At 57.6% G+C, this 17,524-nt stretch overlaps 2 protein-coding genes and 1 long non-coding RNA gene across 12 annotated transcripts in view; 1 reads left to right on the top strand and 2 right to left on the bottom strand.

Annotated features, from left to right (window-relative positions):
• The window catches only part of PHRF1 (PHD and ring finger domains 1), a 32,498-nt gene extending 28,619 nt beyond the window's left edge, over window positions 1-3,879 (bottom strand). For 2 of the 5 annotated variants that reach the window (XM_033003506.2, XM_033003504.2), the window contains exon 1: window positions 3,791-3,860. The gene's annotated coding sequence lies outside the window, so the exon portion shown is untranslated. Of the gene's footprint in view, window positions 1-3,790 lie in introns of all 5 variants that reach the window. The other 3 variants (XM_033003505.2, XM_033003503.2, XM_042784486.1) reach the window with 3 other exon arrangements.
• A 2,843-nt stretch (window positions 3,880-6,722) lies between these two features.
• Window positions 6,723-15,318, top strand: LOC116964299. 4 transcript variants are annotated; one of them, XR_006164589.1, is made up of 5 exons: window positions 6,735-6,764; window positions 9,851-11,897; window positions 12,006-12,189; window positions 13,931-14,148; window positions 15,214-15,318. It is a non-coding gene; the product is annotated as an uncharacterized LOC116964299 (long non-coding RNA). The 4 variants fall into 4 exon arrangements; XR_006164590.1 differs by having other exon boundaries at window positions 6,736-6,764; window positions 9,851-9,856; window positions 9,981-12,189; XR_006164591.1 differs by having other exon boundaries at window positions 6,723-6,764; window positions 9,981-12,189.
• LOC116964298 (ras association domain-containing protein 8-like) overlaps window positions 13,917-17,524 on the bottom strand; it is a 35,165-nt gene continuing 31,557 nt past the window's right edge. For 2 of the 3 annotated variants that reach the window (XM_033003507.2, XM_042784488.1), the window contains exons 3-6: window positions 16,408-17,312; window positions 15,197-15,365; window positions 14,589-14,699; window positions 13,917-14,001 (exon numbers count right to left, since the gene is read on the bottom strand). In XM_033003507.2, coding sequence (XP_032859398.1) covers window positions 13,970-14,001; window positions 14,589-14,699; window positions 15,197-15,365; window positions 16,408-17,312 — 1,217 coding nt within the window. In that variant the 3' untranslated portion in view covers window positions 13,917-13,969. The remainder of the gene's footprint in view (window positions 14,002-14,588; window positions 14,700-15,196; window positions 15,366-16,407; window positions 17,313-17,524) is intronic. The other variant, XM_042784489.1, reaches the window with a different exon arrangement.

Below are 17,524 nucleotides of genomic sequence, written 5' to 3'. Positions count from 1 at the left end.
CAAAGCGATGAGCACAGGGAGGAAAGGATCTTTTTATTTTAAAAAGCGATTCCCAGAAACCGCAGTTCTGACCAACATACACTTAGCTGCGTTTCCAAACGGCACGCGCTTCTTCGCTGCTGTGGAATAAAACAACCACCCGTGTTATTTTCAGCCCGCTACCCCATGGAAAGATATCCTTTAAGCACAGAGGCAAACAAATCAGCACTTGTGACTTGACAATCTAAACTGACATATTTATGCTGCAAATGCAAGCTTGTACTTTGCTCGGAGGCAAAACTCGGAGTTAAGGAAAATCTGGTATCACAGCAAACAAACAAGTCTTCAAATCCTGTCAGTAAAAAATCTGTTTAGTGGATAGTTGGGAATAGACAAGGAGAAGACAAGTGAGATGAATTGAGTTTGAGATTTTGGGCACAACACAAATCTTACTTTATAAACTACCTTTCCCAAACTGTGCAGCTGGTCTTAAGAAAAAAAAGAAGGAAGCCAAAGTTGACAACACACCTAACGTGAGAGCTTGTTCACCTATTTTTTAAAGAACACTAAGCGTCATTTCCATGTTTTTTTTCTTATGGCAGACATTTCAAACAAGTCACCACTGTGAAACACAAATGCGTTCATGATATGCTTCAGAGAGCTCACCCACCTGCACAAAAGTCCAGCTTTCATTCCAAAACTTACTGCATCAGAATTTTTCTAACCCCACCAAGCTGGAACCGGCAGATACAAAATTGATAGGAAGCATTTTTATTATTACTATGTGAACCAAGAATTTTGGTTAAGGAGGAGAGTGTAGTCATTCCTCTGAGCCAAAGCTTAACTATGCGCTTCTGTAACGTAAAAGCCCAAACTGCTAAAAAGCAACTGGTTATCCCTGAAGACCATTTGACTGAGGCATCCACAGCTGCTTGCAGTTTTAGGGGTGCCAAGGACCAGCCCTCACTGCTGTACCCAACCTTGCTCGCTTAGCAGACCCCAGGGTGTGCAGCAGGCTGCCTGCAGCCGCAGAGGCTCCCGGCCGCCGATCCTCTCCTCTGCGCCCCACCTGAAGGCTCAGTTCACAGTCACTCAGGACACATCCCCAGCAGGCAGCTCCCGAACACAGACGTGGGGTAACCTGGCCAGAGATCCCTTGCCTTTGGACTCGACACCGCTTAGAGCAAACCCCATTTCAATTCCCTGGGCACGCGCAGCACTCCCGGCACACCCGGTATTTGAATTACAGGTTGCACACTAGGTCTGCTAAAGGCAGACACCATACTCCTCCGTAACATCCCCCTGTTTTTAAATTCTCATTTAGAAGAGCCTCACAACATTTTAAGAAAACATTAAACTGCCAAACCGATGAGGGCATGGCAGGTGTTTGATCCCTTTACTCCCTTTCTGCCCAGCCCTGGGTTCCCTCCACAAAGGCACAACCTCACTAGGGCCAAGTCAGGTTTGCAACACGTGCCGCGTGCCTACTGCAGCACAGGCTCTGCTGCAGTATAAATCATAAGCCAGGGCTTCGTTATTAATACAGATTACACTTTTACATGGAGCTGCCTTAAGTCATTTTAATTGCACAATCAAATCGCAATTACAAATACTTTCTTCGAGCCGTATTTGTAACGGGGTTTTTGTCAGCTTTGAGAAGAGAGAAGATTTAAGGGTTTCCTCCAGAGCAAATGTTTATCAAACAAGCACTTCAGTAAACAAAGAGGTTTTTTTAAGATCCTCATACATTACCACAAATCAGTATTTTAAAGTAGTTTGAGTAAGTTCCAGCTAGAAGGCAAGTGCAGGTTTCTAACCATCTGACACCTGCAAAACACCCTCGAGCTCCATCTCATTCTGACATGAAGCTGACGGAGCCGCCAACAGCCAGCGACTCTTCCAGTCATACACACCTCCCTTTCCAGCACCAGCTGATTTCCTCCAGCACCAACTTCTTACAGCAGTTTCTAGTTTTTAGAAACAGAAGAGCTACTATACAGGGCATTTATTTTAACCTGCTTGGGTAACATTCGGGATTCTACACAGGCAAAGAAAACAAGTCAGCTGGATTTTCTCACAGGGTGGTTTTGAATGCTGATCTAATTTAATGGGCAATTATTGAGCAGTCACGTTCCAAAGAGCACTTATAACCAAATTTAAGTCTACTAAGTATTCAAATCTGTGAGCTTTCAGTTCTCGCTGGCACACCTGCTTTATTTGTTGGTTTGGTTTTTTTTTTTTTTTTTTGTCCCCCCCAAATCAACCGAACAATTCAATTCCCTCTGGAAAACCAATGTCACCCATCCAACAGCATTTGGCTTTGTTTCCAATTTCATACGCTACATTGAAAGAAAAGAGGAAAAAAAAAAAAAAGAGAGTTGTAAAAATCATGGTTGTACTCAGTTGAAAAACATCTGGACATGGTGTGACTAGTATCTGCCACCAGCACATTCCAAAGGTAAAAGTAAGAGGAACTAGGCAGGAAAGTATTCAGATTAACAAGAGACTCCTACAGCCTGGAGACTCACGGTGCCAATCCAGCATGTACAGGGAGCTTTAAAAAAGCCCTCTAAATCTAAATTTAGATCCAACTTTCCCCTGTTTAAGTTACAAAAAGATTAACTCTTAAATACCGCTATGCGAACTGCCCATGCAACAATTTAAATAGTGGAAGTGCCTAAGAACCTAACAGATAAGGCATGGAAAATTAATCCCGGGGTAGGTAAGGAAGCGCTTATCTTTCCCCCACCCTGGCCCTGCCCTGAATTGAACCACGCTAAATTCCAGGACCAAAACCCTCCACCCAAGCTTCCCCAGGAGCTGACCCCGCACTCTTCGGGGAGACTGTAATGCAGACGCAGCAAGGCCCAGGCTTCTTGAACACACTTTTGAAGCGTGGAGTCTTCCCCAGGGGAGCAGCGGGGCGTTTCGTGCCTCTGGATTCCAAGCAGCAGCCGAGCTCTACGCAATCCCCTAAAGCCACTGGCTCCACTTCCAGCTGTGAACCAAACACCTTCCAACTCGGCACATCGTTCTCTGTATTAATAGGCTTCTTTTCTCAGGAAGAGGAGCCCTTACCAGCAAGCTCCCTGCCACCATCAGGCTTCCACACCAGTCCCACCTCTAACTACAGCTTTCCCTGCTGGGGACGGCTAGGGAAAAAAACAAAACCAAACCTCAAAAAAACAAAGAAACCCTCCTGCATTATGATTTTTTAAATTATTTTGTGCACAGCCGTAACAAGAGGTAGCAAGCCCTACTGAGCTTCAAGAGAGGGAATCACACGGCCGATACCTCTGTAGCACACCAGCGATGCAGCCGCACAACCGCCAGCTGGAAAACCGGCCACTGAAACTACAAAAAGCACCCGCCGCCCCACTGCTACCGGACACTGGGTGCCAGCCACCCAGCTTAAAGGTCGGCCAGTGCGCACGGGGCCCTCAAGCCGAGGTTTTGAAGCCCGAAGACGCTTTTTTGCAAGAAGCTGAAGCGCGTTACCGACGAACCCAAAGCGCTCGGCGGGAAGCCCCGTCGCCGGCGGCCAGCCGGGAAGTGCGCTGGCTGCGCTGCGAGCTCCCAACTTCCTCGGTGGCGCTCGGGCGGGCGCCGCCAACAGCGGGGAGCGGGCCCCGATGAAGTGTTTTAGTTTATTCGGTGCCCGTGCGGCGGCGGCGGCGGCGGGCCCGGCCCTCCCCAACTCCCCCGAGAAACCCGGCCCCGGACGGGCGGAAGCCGCCCCCGCCGCATCTCCCGCTGCCCCCGCGGAGGATAACGGGCTTTCCCCCCCCCCCCCTCCGCCCCCGGCACTCACGCGAGGAGCAGGCCCCGGCGCTCACATCCCCGGGCCCCGCCGCCGCACCGGGGAGCCCCTGACCCCGGAAGCGGTGCAGGAACGTTTTCCGGGTCACGACGGCGCCAACGGGAGCCGCCGCGGGAATGAACCACTACGCGCGCCTGCGGCGGGGGGGGGAGGGGGGGGGAAGGAGCGAACCATTCGGGGGAGGGGGAGAGCGGCCGCGGGGCTGAACCTTCGGCGGGGGAGGGTATTTGTTCGTGGCTATTTGTTTATTTTTCTTTTTTAACCCTTGCGGCTACGCGCGGCTGGTCCCAACCCAGATGTGCCCGTTCCTCCGTGGGGGGGGTGGGGGTGTCCCGCCCTTCGCCACCCGCAGCTAACGCGCGCGTCCCCGTAGACACTCGGGTCATTGTCAGGAATCGGGGAGGGGCGGGGGGGGGGGGTGGGGGAGAGAGAAGAAAACGAGGTCTTTTTCCTGGAAACGCGGAGCAAAACCTGCACCAGCCCCGCCGCTGCCTGCCCACTCAAGACCTTGGGAGAGAGGGGGAGAGTGGGGGCGAAACCCCAAGCCAGGGAACACAAGGCGCCTCGCGTGTGGAAAGGCAGGATCTGCCCTGTTCAGGGCACCGTTTTTAATTGAGTATTAATTGCTAGGGTGCCTGGCAGCGCCCAGGGGCGCGGGTCCCCCTCGCCACGCACGCCGTGGGGAGCGGCGCCGGCGCGGGCCGCGGCAAATTTCACGCTGGAAAATGAAGGGGTGAGCCGTGGGCTCGCCGGGAGAGGGGGCTGAGGGCCAGCGGCACCCACCCGTGGGGCGCGAACCCCGGGGGCTGAGGGCGAGCGGCACCCACCCGTGGGGCGCGAACCCCGGGGGCTGAGGGCGAGCGGCACCCACCCGTGGGGTGCGAACCCCGGGGGCTGAGGGCGACTAGCACCCACCCGTGGGGCGTGAACCCCAGGGTCTTGTCAGGGCGATGGCAGCCCACCCTGGGAGCCCCACTCCGCAACAGCCGCTGCAGCGGCCAGCTCTGGAATACGCTCCTGCCCAGCGTGCTTACTGTCCGGTGAAACCTTTATTTTTAATTTATTTTAAATAAACCCAGACATTCAAGGCCCCGCCTGGAAGAAGAGACGAGGGGCAGCTGCTGATGGCACTTGCCCAGCAGGAGCGAGCCATGCTGCCCGCGAGGTGTTTGGGGCAGCACCCAGCCACATCCCTCCACACCAAGCACCTGTTTTTAAACAAAGTGAGTTATTTTCCACAGCTGGGCCTCAATTTCTGTGTTGGCTCACCCTGGTGGGTGCGGGGGCTAGCGCTGTGCTACGGCTGATTGCTCTCCAACCCCGGCGCGAGCCCTGGGCTGGGGAAGAAGTAAAATACGTGACTTTTTCCTCGACGGCTGCTGGGTGAAAACAACAACAACAAAAAAAAAACCCCACACAGCACGCACGCACGCCAAACCGACCACAGAGGCGGTCATTGTGCGGGCTGTCCACCCACCCTCCCCGCCGGCGAGGGAAGAACAGAGCCGTGGATGACCCACTCCGGCAAAAGACGTAGGGAAATCCTTTCGGTGGGGAATCGCCACCAGCTATCTGGGACCCCGTGCTGGGCGCCGCTTCCACATCTCGCGCCACAGCTTGCAGCGGGCCGCAAAACGCCCGTGGGAGCTGATGCCAAGGAGGTTTTCCGGAGGGATGCGGAGCTGGTGGCCCCGGCTAGGCGTGCGCGCGTTTTCAGTTCAGCGTGGCGTCAGGCCGCTCTTGGGTCAGCGGCCACGTTTGCGCTGAAAACATTTCTTTTTCCCCCCCGAGTGTCGGCAGCGTGGATGAGGCGGGGGTCCCACCGAATGCGCTCGCTCCCCTGGGCCCGCTCTGGTTGTGCGTGAGGGCGGCGGGCGGCCGCCAGCGTGCCGGCTCCATGCTGGGCTGCGTGTCCCCAGACACGGCCCCTCGCCCCCCAGCACGGTGCTGTGCCCAGCCGGGACACGCTCTCTTTGCTGCTTAGCCAAATCCTCCTTGAAGCACCCTAAAATTGCCGGCTTGGCGGATGGGTGAGAGCAAGCTCTCCGGCTGAGAAGGTTTTGTGGAGAACATCCAGGCTACCCCCGTTTTTTTTTTTTGGGGGGGGGGGGGGGCAGAAAGAAACTGCTAGAAGGCAGAGGGCAGTGGGGTGCTCCACGCTGAGGGACCCCTGGGACCGTCCCCACCCGCCCAGCGCTGACAGGGCCACAGGGGTTTGCCATACTCACAACAGCCAAAAAAAAAACCCACAAAAAAAACAACAACAACAAAAAAAAAAACAAATATAAAAGAATCCCACTCTGATATAAGAACGTGAAATTTCACAGAACACTGGGGGGGGGGAATGGCGGGATCCCGCCCCCCCCCCCCCCCCCCCCCCCGCCGCACCCGCCTACGTGCGCCCCGACACTGCCCTGATGGCACGGCCCCGGCGGACCGTACCACGGGCTGGGCTGCGGCGGGGAGGGCAGGGAGCGGAGGGGTAGGGGAGAGGGGAGAAGTGTGGGGGGGTGTGCGGCGGGGCTGCCGGCGGGACGGGGGTCCCCGCGGGCGGCGGCAGGGCGAGGGGGTGCGCCGGCAGCGGGCGCCGGCGTGAGGCGAGGCGGCGAGGGCGGGGAAGGGAGCGCGGGGCCGGCGGGGCGGGCAGAGCGGGAGGCGGGCGGCGGTTCAACAGGTACAAATGGTTCCTCCCCGCAGCAGCGACGTGCAGAAGCGAACGCGCCGCGCCCGCCGCTGTCACGGCCGGCGGGGGGGGCCGCCCCCCGCGCCCCGGCCCGCCCCGCCCCGCCCAGGGCCGCCAGCCATTGGGCGCTTCCGCGCGGGGGCGGGGCCGGCGGGCGGCCGGGCCGCGCCGCTATTGGCGGGCGAGGCGGGGGTGGGCGGGGCGGGGGGCCGCGGCGCGCGGCGTGGGCCGGGTCCGCGGCAGAGGCAGAAGTTGGCGGCGGCGGCGGCAGCGGGAGCGCAGGTGAGCGGCGGCCGGGCCGGGCCGGGACCGGAGCGCCCTGGGGGGAGCCTTTCTCACGGGTGGGTGGGTGCGCCGGGATGTCCGTCGTCCCCCCCCCCCCCCCCCCGCCGGGCGCCGCGGAGCCCGGGAGCGCCGCGACCCCTTCCCCGCGCTGGCCGGTGTCTCCTTGTGCTGCAGGTGGGGCCCCGCCGCCCCCTCAACCCCCCCCCCCCCCCCCCCCCACACACACACGTACCCCCCCCTCACCCTCCAGGAGCAGGTGAGCCACTGACTAACGCACATTGTGCTCTCGGCGACTCCACTGTGCGTGTGACAGCGGCTAACCTGCTCCTCGGACATCGCTGTGCCGCCGCCTCGACGCCACGACGCCTGCGGCCCCTCCTCGCCACCCGGGTGAGGGGCCCCGGCCCGCGAAGGAGTCACCCCCCACCCCCCCCACAACGGCTCCCCGGCCCGGCAGCCGGGAGCACCCTGCCATTGCCCGCGCCCCACGGGATTTAAGGCTCCTCGGCCGGCCCCTCGGGAGCAGAGATGAGGGGAGCGGGCTGCGGAGAGCCGGCGCTGAAGTTGCAGCGGGGGGATGGCGGGGCCCCCTCTCTCCTCCTCCCGCTCTTCTCCAAAGTAAATAAGTGCTGGTGGACTCCGTACCAAGTTAAGGAGACGCTTCATCCCAGCCGGTGACGTCTTGATACCCAGTCAGTGACTAACTGAACTGCTATTGCCAAGGGTGTGTTAACAGAAGAAACTCTGCCTCGTATTGCCCTGCATGAGTCACCTTTAAAGAGAGACTCCAGCCTGTTAAACAAAAAGCAGAAACGAGCCCCGTTTGCCTTCTTCGTCGTCGTTTTGCTTCCCATCCTGCCCCTCACCTTTGCTCGCCTCTTTCCACTCCTCGTGCCGGGGCTCTGTCGGAGCCCTGGCCCCGGCTGGGCGCTGGCAGAGCCGCTTTGCACGACCGGGCTGTGATGCCACGCGGGGGGACTCTGACTTCGTGGTCCCAGGGAGCAGGAAGGCCACCCAGGGTGGCCCTCACTAGAAATGGAGGAAGTGACGAAGCAGATTGCTTCTATAAACTTCTTTCTTGCGATTTTTTTGGGGGCCGGTGAAGAAGCTGGGTAGTTGGAAAGGGTCTTTTTTGAAGCGCAGCTTTATCAGCAGCTTAAGCTCATAATAACCATCTAGGATTCACTGCAGCCTGTCGAGGTCCCCTGAAAGGGCTCAGGTGTTCTCCCTCCTGCTTGGGCTGCTCCTGCGTGGCCCTGGACCGTTGTAAAGGCTCGATCGGAAAGACTCAGCAGCACTCTGGCCAGTAAGTAGTTTAATTGCACGGAAGGCAGAGCAACAGATAAAGTCTCTCACGGAGAAATTTTACCTGTCCCTGTCTCTCCTGCCTGTGCTCGTTTGTCACTTCTCCCTCTGGGTCCTGGAGGAGCATCTGCTCTTCCGTGAGAAGAACCAGCCCCCTCTGTGCCCCGCACAGACTGGGTGAGTCCAGGGTGCCCAGACACGCTGGAAAGAAAGGAAGAATGCCCGAATTTACCAGAGCTGCTTTCACGCTTGTTCGGAAGCCAAATGGGTCTTTTTTTATTTGATGGCTGGGGAGGGGGGGATGACACACACGGACAAGTTCGCAGCTTTCTCAGCCCCAGAATGTTTTCCTCCTCCCTAACTGCTCCCTACTGCATCTTCCTCTGCCGGGCGGGAGCGTGGTGTAGCCGTGTGGGGAGCAGGGAGAGGGAAACCTGGTGCAAAATACACCGGCGTGTGACTGACTCTGCGAGTTGAAACTGAAGCCCTGCAGTTCCCTACACCCCATATCAGAGGTGACCGGGCATCTAACAGACCCGTGGCTGAAAATGAAGGTGCTCTGTTTCTCTTTGAAGAACTAGCCCTGTGTTTGGGACTAAGCCCCGGAGATGCCACTGGCAGAATCAGCTCCGTGGTTTGCCTGGCAAGATTTGTGCCTTGAGCAGCACCACGGTACGAACGCTTCTGAGTTCCCGTTACCTACGGCACCATCCTGTTCAGCTCCAGTAAGCAAAGGCAAGGGCTTGAAGTGAAGTTTGTTTGGTTTTGCCTTTTTTTTTGGTGTCCCTCTCCAGTAAGCGGCAGGGGGGGAAACATACAGCTCAATTCCTGTTTTTAACATTCTTGTGGCATGATTCAAAAAACTAACCTGCTGTGCTGTCACCTGAAGTCTTCAATAAATAGCTCAAAACCAGTGTTTGGGTGTTTATTGCTGTGATCCAGGGCACCAGACCAGCTGAAGAAGGTGGCTGTGCCTTCTCAGTGATATGTGTGGTGTGCCTTGCATGCCCCTTGCCTCCCAGCTCTTAGTTTGCCTCTGTAGCCGGTGAAGGTGGCTTGAAAAGGAGAGTGGAAGGGTGCTACCTGGTTGTCCCTCAAGCAGAAACCCCAGCATCGGTGCCTTCACCCCTGCCCTAGCCCAAGAGCCTCACTGTGCTCCCGAGCGATGAGAAAACAAACCAGGACTAAGGTGCCCCTTAATTTCATGTTTTTCACCAGCTAATAAACAGATTTGTAAGGAGATACTTAGGTTGGTAACAAGAGTAGTCGGATGCTAAAAGCTCTCACTCAGGACTGATGTGGTAAGGTTTTTGGGGAGAGGCAGGAGTGTGCCTTGCAGGAGGGGAAGATGCTGAATGTCAGGCCCGTTGAGCTGAAGGGACTCTCTGCTCCTCAAGGATTTTGTTCTCTTGCTTCTGCGCTTCACAGAGGGAAGCGAGCAGGCCTAACGCTTCAAGCGCCGTGCTCGTGTTCAGTCTGTACTGTGTGCCAGTGGCAGGTCCTGCGTGGTGAGCCTCGCTGGAGGAGCGAGCCGGCCTGTGAGGAATAGGAGGAGTACATAAATTGTTTAAGAGGAAGTCAGTTAGTCCAATGCGAGTAGGGACTTACATAATGCATCCTAAAAAAAAAAAAAAAAAAAATGGAAAAAAATGGGAGAGATTTCTGCTGGCAGGAGGTTCCGTTGGGAGAGAAACTTGCTCATCCATAAACAAGAAAATTTCCCGGCCTCCTCTAGTGCTTTATGATTTCTTCTTTTTTTTTTTTTTTTTTTTTTCCAGGGCAAGGTAGATGCACTCACTCAGTCTTCACCCTGAGACAGAGAAAGGAAAATCATCAGAGGGAGAACAGACAATGCTCCCTGCACGGATGCGCGTGCCAGTTCAAATAGTTTCTCTTCTCCCTCTGCAGTGAACTACCCTCGTAGGAGCTGGGCACCCAGGAGCAAAGCAGCAGAGCATCTGTACACCACTCGGGGAGCAAAACCAACAGGCATTTTCTCCTCCAGTCATTCACACCTTTCCTTATGTAACTGGTGCCGAAGCGTGTGCTTTGAAAGCTGCTTGCCAAATCCAGGGGCTGGGAGGCGGCACGACTGCTTCTAGCACTCTAGATGAAATTCGGGGAAGGTGGAGGGGAGGGCGGAAGAAACCAAACCCAAACACTGAGCGACCCGTACAAATCCACAGCTGCGAATCGAGGCTGTTCCAGGTGTCTGTGGCTGCACTGCCCTCGGGGCAGCGCCGGCACCCTGACCACCATCTGCGGAGGATGCCTGGCCTGGCGAGCCAGCGCGGGCCCGGGTGGATGGGTGAGGAGCTGGGAGCCATTTTTCTTATGCAATATTTAAAAAATAAATAAATAATCAGGTAGTGCAGCGAGGAGAAAAGCCCCAGGGAGGCTGGAGGTGGCTGAATTACTCTCCTGAATGGTGCCTTGTGCTGACAGAGCCCGCAGGTAGCTTGCAGATTTTTTTTTTTTTTTTTAAAAAAAAAAAAAAGGAAGCTGGGACTGTTTGCCAGTGCAAAACAGGTATCCTCTGCTTCGTGGTTTTTGGGTGGCGCTGGGGCCGATGGTGAGGAGCGTCGGAGGAGGGAGAAGCCCCCCCAGCCCACTCCCGCTCGCCCAGGCGCAGCGGCCTCGAGCTGCCCGGCACGCTCGGATCCCTGCCGTGCCCGCCGGGCAGTTGTGCCCTCTCCAGTAGGTGCCGTACGCTGGGCGTTTGGTTTGCTTTTTAAGGGAAAAACAGTAATTTATTTGCTTTGATTTAATCTCATAACAATGAGTAATTCCTTCCTACTGCTCTGTAGTGGCCTAGAAAAGGACAGCGTCGTCTCCACTGTAGCAAGAAGGCTTCTCCCAGGGCATAAAATTTTAATTAGGAACAATCACGCAGCCTTGAAATGGGAATTGTGAGCAGCAAAAAAAAGTCAAACCATCAATAAAATATTCAATGGCAGAAATGTATTATTGACACAGCCTTTAGAGCAGATAAAAGCGGGAAGGCGGGGGGGGGAGCCAGAGCGGGTCTCGGGCCTCGCTCGGTTAAATAAAGCGTGGGGACCTGCCTGCTTGCGGGGCCATTGCACGCCCCTCGTGCCAGGGGGAATATAGGTCACCCACGGGTGGGGAGTTTCCTCAGGTAATTAATGAGTTTGATTAACACTTCTCCCCCGCTGCAGTGTGCCTCGTGGCAGGGGGAGAGGTGTTAATCAAAGTCATTTATTACCTTACAAAACACCGCTGCCTTGGCAGCAGCTGGGTGATGGCTAATGGCTTATAGGACACAAAACGCCAAAAAAAAAAAAAAAAAGAAAAAAAAATTCTGCAAAATGCCACAGCCCTGAGCTGAAGCAGCAGCGTTAGCCCCCGGCCACGGTGCTCTCCCCAGCCCCACACCCGATTGCCTGACCCCCGCCGGGGACACTGTCCCCAGCCTACGCAGCGGTTCCAAATCCTGCCTCCCAGCCGAGGCGCATCAGCTGCGGGGCCAAAATCTGCCCAGACGGATGTTTTTGAAACCCTTATTTTCCCCCTTGCCCCACCCCACAGAAAGATTGGTGCTGGTTTGGCCTGTCAGATCACGGCTGAACAGAAATAACCTGCAAAAATAATAAATAACATATAGGCAGAAGCACAGGGCAAAAATCCCATACAAAATCGGAGATTCGAATTAATTTTCTGCCCCTTTTTTTCCTGACGGAGGTGCCGTAAGCGATGACTCTCTTCTCTTTATTCCCATTTATTTCGCAGAAGGCAAAGCTACAAATGCAGCCGCAAAACTGAAAGATCCAGTTTTCTGAAAGATCCAGTTTTTAACCTGCAGAGGTCAGTTTTTCAGGGCACGTGGGGGACTTCACGTAACATCCCAAAATCTGGCGGTGTCCAAGGCAAGCATGTTTTCTGAGCCTGCTTTTTGACTGTTTTTCCTCCCAGGAACCAGTGAAATGCTCCTTACAGCCTGCATCACCCTCTGCTTCTCTTCTTAGCAAGGTGGAGTCTCATTTTAAAAGCAAGAGTGTCCAAAGCATGAGTGCAAGAAGCGCAAAAAGCAAGCATGGGAGAAACTCCTTCATGCAGCTGCGTGGAGCAAATGTATTTTTCACTCAGTTTCCCCAAGGTATGCGATCTAAGGGGGCGGGGGGGGGGGGAACCAACCAAACAAAGCCCCCAAAATGCCCACCCTGATTCAAAAAAAAGACCCCTCCGAAATTGCATCTCCCCACTGTGGCAACTCTCCAGTCGTAACTGGCGCGGCGGCTCCATCAGCACTCTCCCACCGAAGCAAATTTGAATCCTTCAGCCCCACTTGAGCAACCTGCTGAGCTGCGGTGGCACCTTGAGAATCGGCTCCGAGAGGGGCACGTCCCTGGGGAGCAGAGCACAGCCAAGTCTCGGGGGGGGGGAGATGCTGATGGAGAGCAAGAAGCCAGCCCTCTCGCTCCTGGTTCTCCGTGTGCAGATGGAAGGGCTTGAAAGCAAATGGAAGGTTTCCCCCTTACCTGCTCCTTCCCATCTGCAGCTGAGCACCATCCCCTTCTCTCCTAAAATGCTCTGAGCTGCTGCTGTGTATTATTACAATGCTGCCACGTTTCATCCCAGAGACAGCCACCCTCTCACCAGAGACAAGCTTCATCGGCTGGTTGTAAAGCACTTTGCGATTTAAAAAAAAAAAAAAATTAAAAAAAAAAAAAGAGAGAACAGCGTGTGCGTAAGATGCATTCAGTCAAGAAATACTTTGAGCTTTAATTTGGCAAGTGAAAAGAGATGGTTTGGAAATGAAAGAGGCGGCCGTGGGGTGCGCAAAGGGCTGGGACGTGCCCATCGGGCACCGGCCCAGAAGCCGGCCGGCACGGCTCGCCCTGGGCCACAACAGCACGCTCACGCTCGCTTTGCTCAAATCCTTTCCCAAAGATTTATTGAAAACTGAAACTGCGGCACACAGGATTACATTCATACAGGGACAGCAGGGTTTAACGGCGAACGCTTTGCCCGAGTCACATTTTTTGCATATGACACATTGAAAACGGGCTCAGGGACCTCCTGGACAAACCCATCCCCTCCCCAAACCACTTTGGTTTCGCAGTTAAAATACAAGGCGACCCACCGGGACAGATGAACAAAAACCAAGAGTAACTACTGGCCATCAAGTAAAACATCAGTGAAATGTCACCCAGAGTGCTTTGGTCCTGCTCCCCACCCGCTCCGCCGCCTGGGAAGAGCTCATTCTCTGATTTATTTTTTTTTTTTATTTTAAAAACAAGTTGAAAAAGTAAGTGGATTTAAGAAAAAACAAGCCCCCGCTGCCTGTTCCCCGCTCCCTCGAAGCCTGGTCTGTGGCACCGTGGAAAGGGGGTTTCTACTACAGGTTTCTTATAATCATAAAAAAAAGCAGGGGGCTGGAATTTGTCTTAAAGCTGCTCTCGTGTGTCCCCCGCAGCCAGCGAAGAGGCTGTTGGTCACGGCCCCGCCGGCTGCGGCGAGATGCTGTAAAAGCCGTTAACTTGCTCCATCCCGGCGAGCCTCCAGGCAGGTCCCCACCGCAGCTTCGCTCCACTAACCAAAGGAGCGAGGTCTCTTCCGAACGCACGGCGGGGCTTTTGAGGAGACCATGCAGAACAGGAGCGCCGTGGTTTTCTGTTGAATACGGAAAGCACTTCAAAAAAATAGAAGGGGGTCGCTTCCATCCACAGGGGACGAGGGTTGCTTTGTATTGTCAGTCTCTGGTTTTATTTTACAGTCTGTAAAAATACTCTGGCTGTCCACATCCATTCACGATATAAAGCAGTAAAAAAAAAAAAAAAAAAAAAAATATATATATATATATATATATATATATATAATATGGTTTATTTATACAGTTACTCTTGCAAGGCTGCTCCTCCGCTGGCCAGGCCCTTCTACCTCCAGATGCTCTGCCTGGCTGATACGACTGCAAAACAAGATGAAAACAACCTGAGCAACCAACCCCATCCCGGTGGGCGAGCGCTTGCGAAAAGTGGAACGGAAAACAGGACACAGGCGAGCGCGAAGCCCGGGCTGGGAGACGGACGTGCTGATGCCGCAGATACCCGGCGAGGTGGGGATGGGTTTTGCTGAGGGGAGGGCGGCACGAGTGGGAACGGGACCCTGGAAAAAGGGTCACGGGAGGTGGCAAGGGCTTTGGGGGGTACAGGTCCCCAAGGTGGAGCAAAAGGGACTCCTGTAAAAGGTGGAAGCCCAATCCTCCTTGTTTTAACGCCGGCAAGGTCTCAGCCCTGGGGGGTGCAGGGCGGGGGGGGGCTGAGGAGCATCCTCCGCAGCTCACGGGCGGGCAGAGCTGGACCGCCAGCGCGCGAGCCCCTGGCAGCAGCGCAGGGGCTGCCGGGCTGGAAGCTTCGCTCTTCCTCACGGCATCTATAAATAGCTCCAGCCTCCCGCTCCCCGCGCACGCTCGCTCTCTGCAGCCCGCTTCGGGCAGCAAAAGCCTCTTTTCCGCTCCCCCCCAGCGCGGCTCGGGGGCCGGCGGGACGTACGCACCCTCGGGGTTCAGGCTGGGCACCAGGGGCTCCGGGAGGGTCCTGGGATGGCCGAGGAGCTGCTTGGTGCTGGCCCGGAGAGGCGAGTCTGTGCTGGCAGCGGGAGGAAAACCTGTGGGATGAGGAAAAAAAAAACGCCTGGCTCAGGCGGGGCTCGCGCTTCCCATGGGGCAGCCACGTCAATGCTCTGCGGGTGCTCCGGAGGAGAAACGGCCTGGTCCCCATTTTCCTCCGTCCCATTCCATGAGAAGCAGCCCCCCCCCCTCACCTCCTCTCCTCCCTGTGAGGACACAGATGTGGCCCTGGGCACCACGCTCGCCCTTCCCTCGCCAAACACAAAGAGCTTATGGGCAGCTGGAGGAGGAAGGAGCCCTGGGGGCTGGCAAACCTCAGAGACCCCCCCGCCCCGCTGGGGTGGTGAGCGACTGCTGTGCCAGCGCTGAAACCCCATCCCTGCTGCCTAACCTCAGCGCCTGGGGTGGAACCGGCCAGCTTTGGGGCAGACCCCCTTGGAGGGGGTGCCGACCCCCTTGGAGGGGGAGGCAGGGAGCGGGCAGGGGTCCCGCGGAGCAGCCCCCCCTGCGGCTGAGCCGGCGGTGGCGTGCTGACCTCCGTTTCTCCGGCAGGCTGGCAGCTCACAGGGGCTCGGCTCCGGCTGGGCGTCCTCCTCGGACCTGGCCTGCAGGACGGTCACCGTGGCCCCCGTCTGCTGAATAAACTGCTGCAAATTACACTGCCTCAGCTCCTTATTTAACTCCTCCAGCTCTTGGGTCTGGGCCTGCAAAACACACACCGAGGGCGGGGACAGGGTGAGCTGCGTGTCCCCCCGCCCCGTGCCCCAAAACCAGCTGGCATCCCCCCCCATCTCCCCCCCCCCCCCCATCCCCAGGGCTGCTCCCCCAGCTGGGGCTCACCCGGCCAGAGCCGGGGGGAGGGGGGGGGACACCTCGGGGGTACCGTGGCTCAGCCACCCCTCTCCAGAGGCTTGCGGGAAGCGGGGTGCCCCGGGCTGCGGGGCCCAGGAGGGCGTTGGTTTTGGGAACAGCCCTGCTTTGCTGCGTCTCCACAAGAGGGTGCGAGCACCCGTCAAACGGTGGCTGCCGAGGTGCTGGGAGATGCCCGGCTCGCAGGAGATGCTCAAGACGAGCTGCTGCTGGAAGCACGGCCACCCCCAGCCTGGGGAAGGGCAGCTGCTGCTGCCCGGCTGGGAAAAAGCTTCTCCCTTTCGGACCCGGTGTGGGGAGGGCGGGTGTTGCCTGGACCCCCTGACGCTGGGATGGGCACGGGGGGGACATCATGGCTCAGCCCCACGGCTGCCAGCTCCATCACCACACAGTCCCCCGCCATCAGCCTGAGCCCCTGCACAGTTTGCACGGTCAAAAGGCTTCGTGCACGGGGACCTACGCTACACCCCCCCGCCCCCCCCCTCCACGACTCCTTTATCCAAGACAACAGCAATCTGTGCTGATGCCACTGCCTCTCCACACACGGACCAATGTGCCCCAACACCGTCGTCCCGGCCCAAAGCAGGGTCACGCTGCGCTCCCATCGCCCGCAGGAGCCCCAGCCCAGACGCAGCTTCGCAGGGAGCCACGGGTGTGGGCCCCTGCGCTGGCCGGGTACGAGCAGCGCGGGGTCCCCCCGACAGCAGTCACTGCTGCCGAGCTACCCCCGTGCACCCAGCCCCACACCCCCCCGGTCAGGTGGGGCAGGACCAACCCCACTCAACCCAGTGGCCCCCACGCTGCTGGGGGAAGCCGGTCCCAACCCCTCCCAAAGGTTCCAGCACCCGTGGGGCTGCTCGACCCAGTCCTACCTACCTGCAGGTTCCTTTCAGCTTCCTCCAGGGCCTTCTCCACGCTGGCCAGGTTGCTCTCCAGCTGGGTGCCTTGCTTGACCTTGGCCTCCAGGTCCCTTTTCATCTTGGTGGCCATGTCCTCCAGTTCTGTGGGGCTGGGTGCAGGGGTCTCCTTCCCCCTCTTGGCCCTCTCGGCCATCTCCCACTGGATCTCCTCCTGCAGGGCTTCGGTCCGGGCGCTCAGCTCGTAGATCCTCTGGGTGTACTCCTCCAGGCTGGCCCGCAGGCTCCTAACCCGCTCCTGCCGCTCCCGCTCGCACTCCTTCTCCAACCGGAGCTCGCTCTGCCAGAACTCCTCCTCTCCCAGCTCCGTCTCGTTCCTCCGCACCAGGTGCTCCAGGTAGAGGATCTCGTCCTCCTGGCCGGCGAGCCGGCTGCGCTCCCAGAGCCGCAGGTCCGTCTCCAGGGTGTCCCCATGGGCCTCCAAGGAATGCAGCTGCTCCTGCTGCCTCAACACCCTCCGAAACAGCTCCTCCTTGGAGGGCTGGACCACCCCGCCGCCCTCCAAGTCCACCCCTTCCCGCGCTTGGTGCCTCCAGCGGCTCACGGCGAACAGGTCACCCGAGCCTGTAGGACCCAAGTTGAAAGTCATGGATTTTTTGGGCTCCTGGGAACGGGGTGCATCCGCGCTGGCGTGCCTGGGCTTGATGGGCAAGCTGGCCCGGATGAACGTCCTCTCGGGGGCTTGGGGGGCGCCCTCGGAGGAGGGCCGCTCGGCCACGCTGGGGCCCGTCCGCCGCAGGACGAACTGCACGTCGTTGGCGTACTGCCCGCACTTGGCCAGCGACTCCAAGGGACGCTCCAGCGGCAGGAGCTGCCGCTCCTTCTCCCGCAGCTTCTGCACCAGCACGTAGCGGCCCGTCTGACCTGCCGGGAGGGAGGCGAGTGCCTCAGATGAGGGAAGCCGCGGCCAGCAGCGCTGACACCCCCCCCCCCCACCACCCCCCCCACCCCAAAGCAGGACCCCCACCCAGACAAGGTCTCCTCTTCCCAAGCAGCCCCCGCAGACGGGGCACCCCATCTGGCAGACGCCTCTGCCTGCAATAGGGGCACCCCCCCAGGGGATGGGGATGGCTCAC

This window comes from Tyto alba, unplaced genomic scaffold (assembly GCF_018691265.1).
Source record: "Tyto alba isolate M040663 unplaced genomic scaffold, T.alba_DEE_v4.0 Super-Scaffold_8, whole genome shotgun sequence".
Taxonomy (NCBI): domain Eukaryota; kingdom Metazoa; phylum Chordata; class Aves; order Strigiformes; family Tytonidae; genus Tyto; species Tyto alba.
This window is presented reverse-complemented; position numbering and strand designations above follow the sequence as displayed.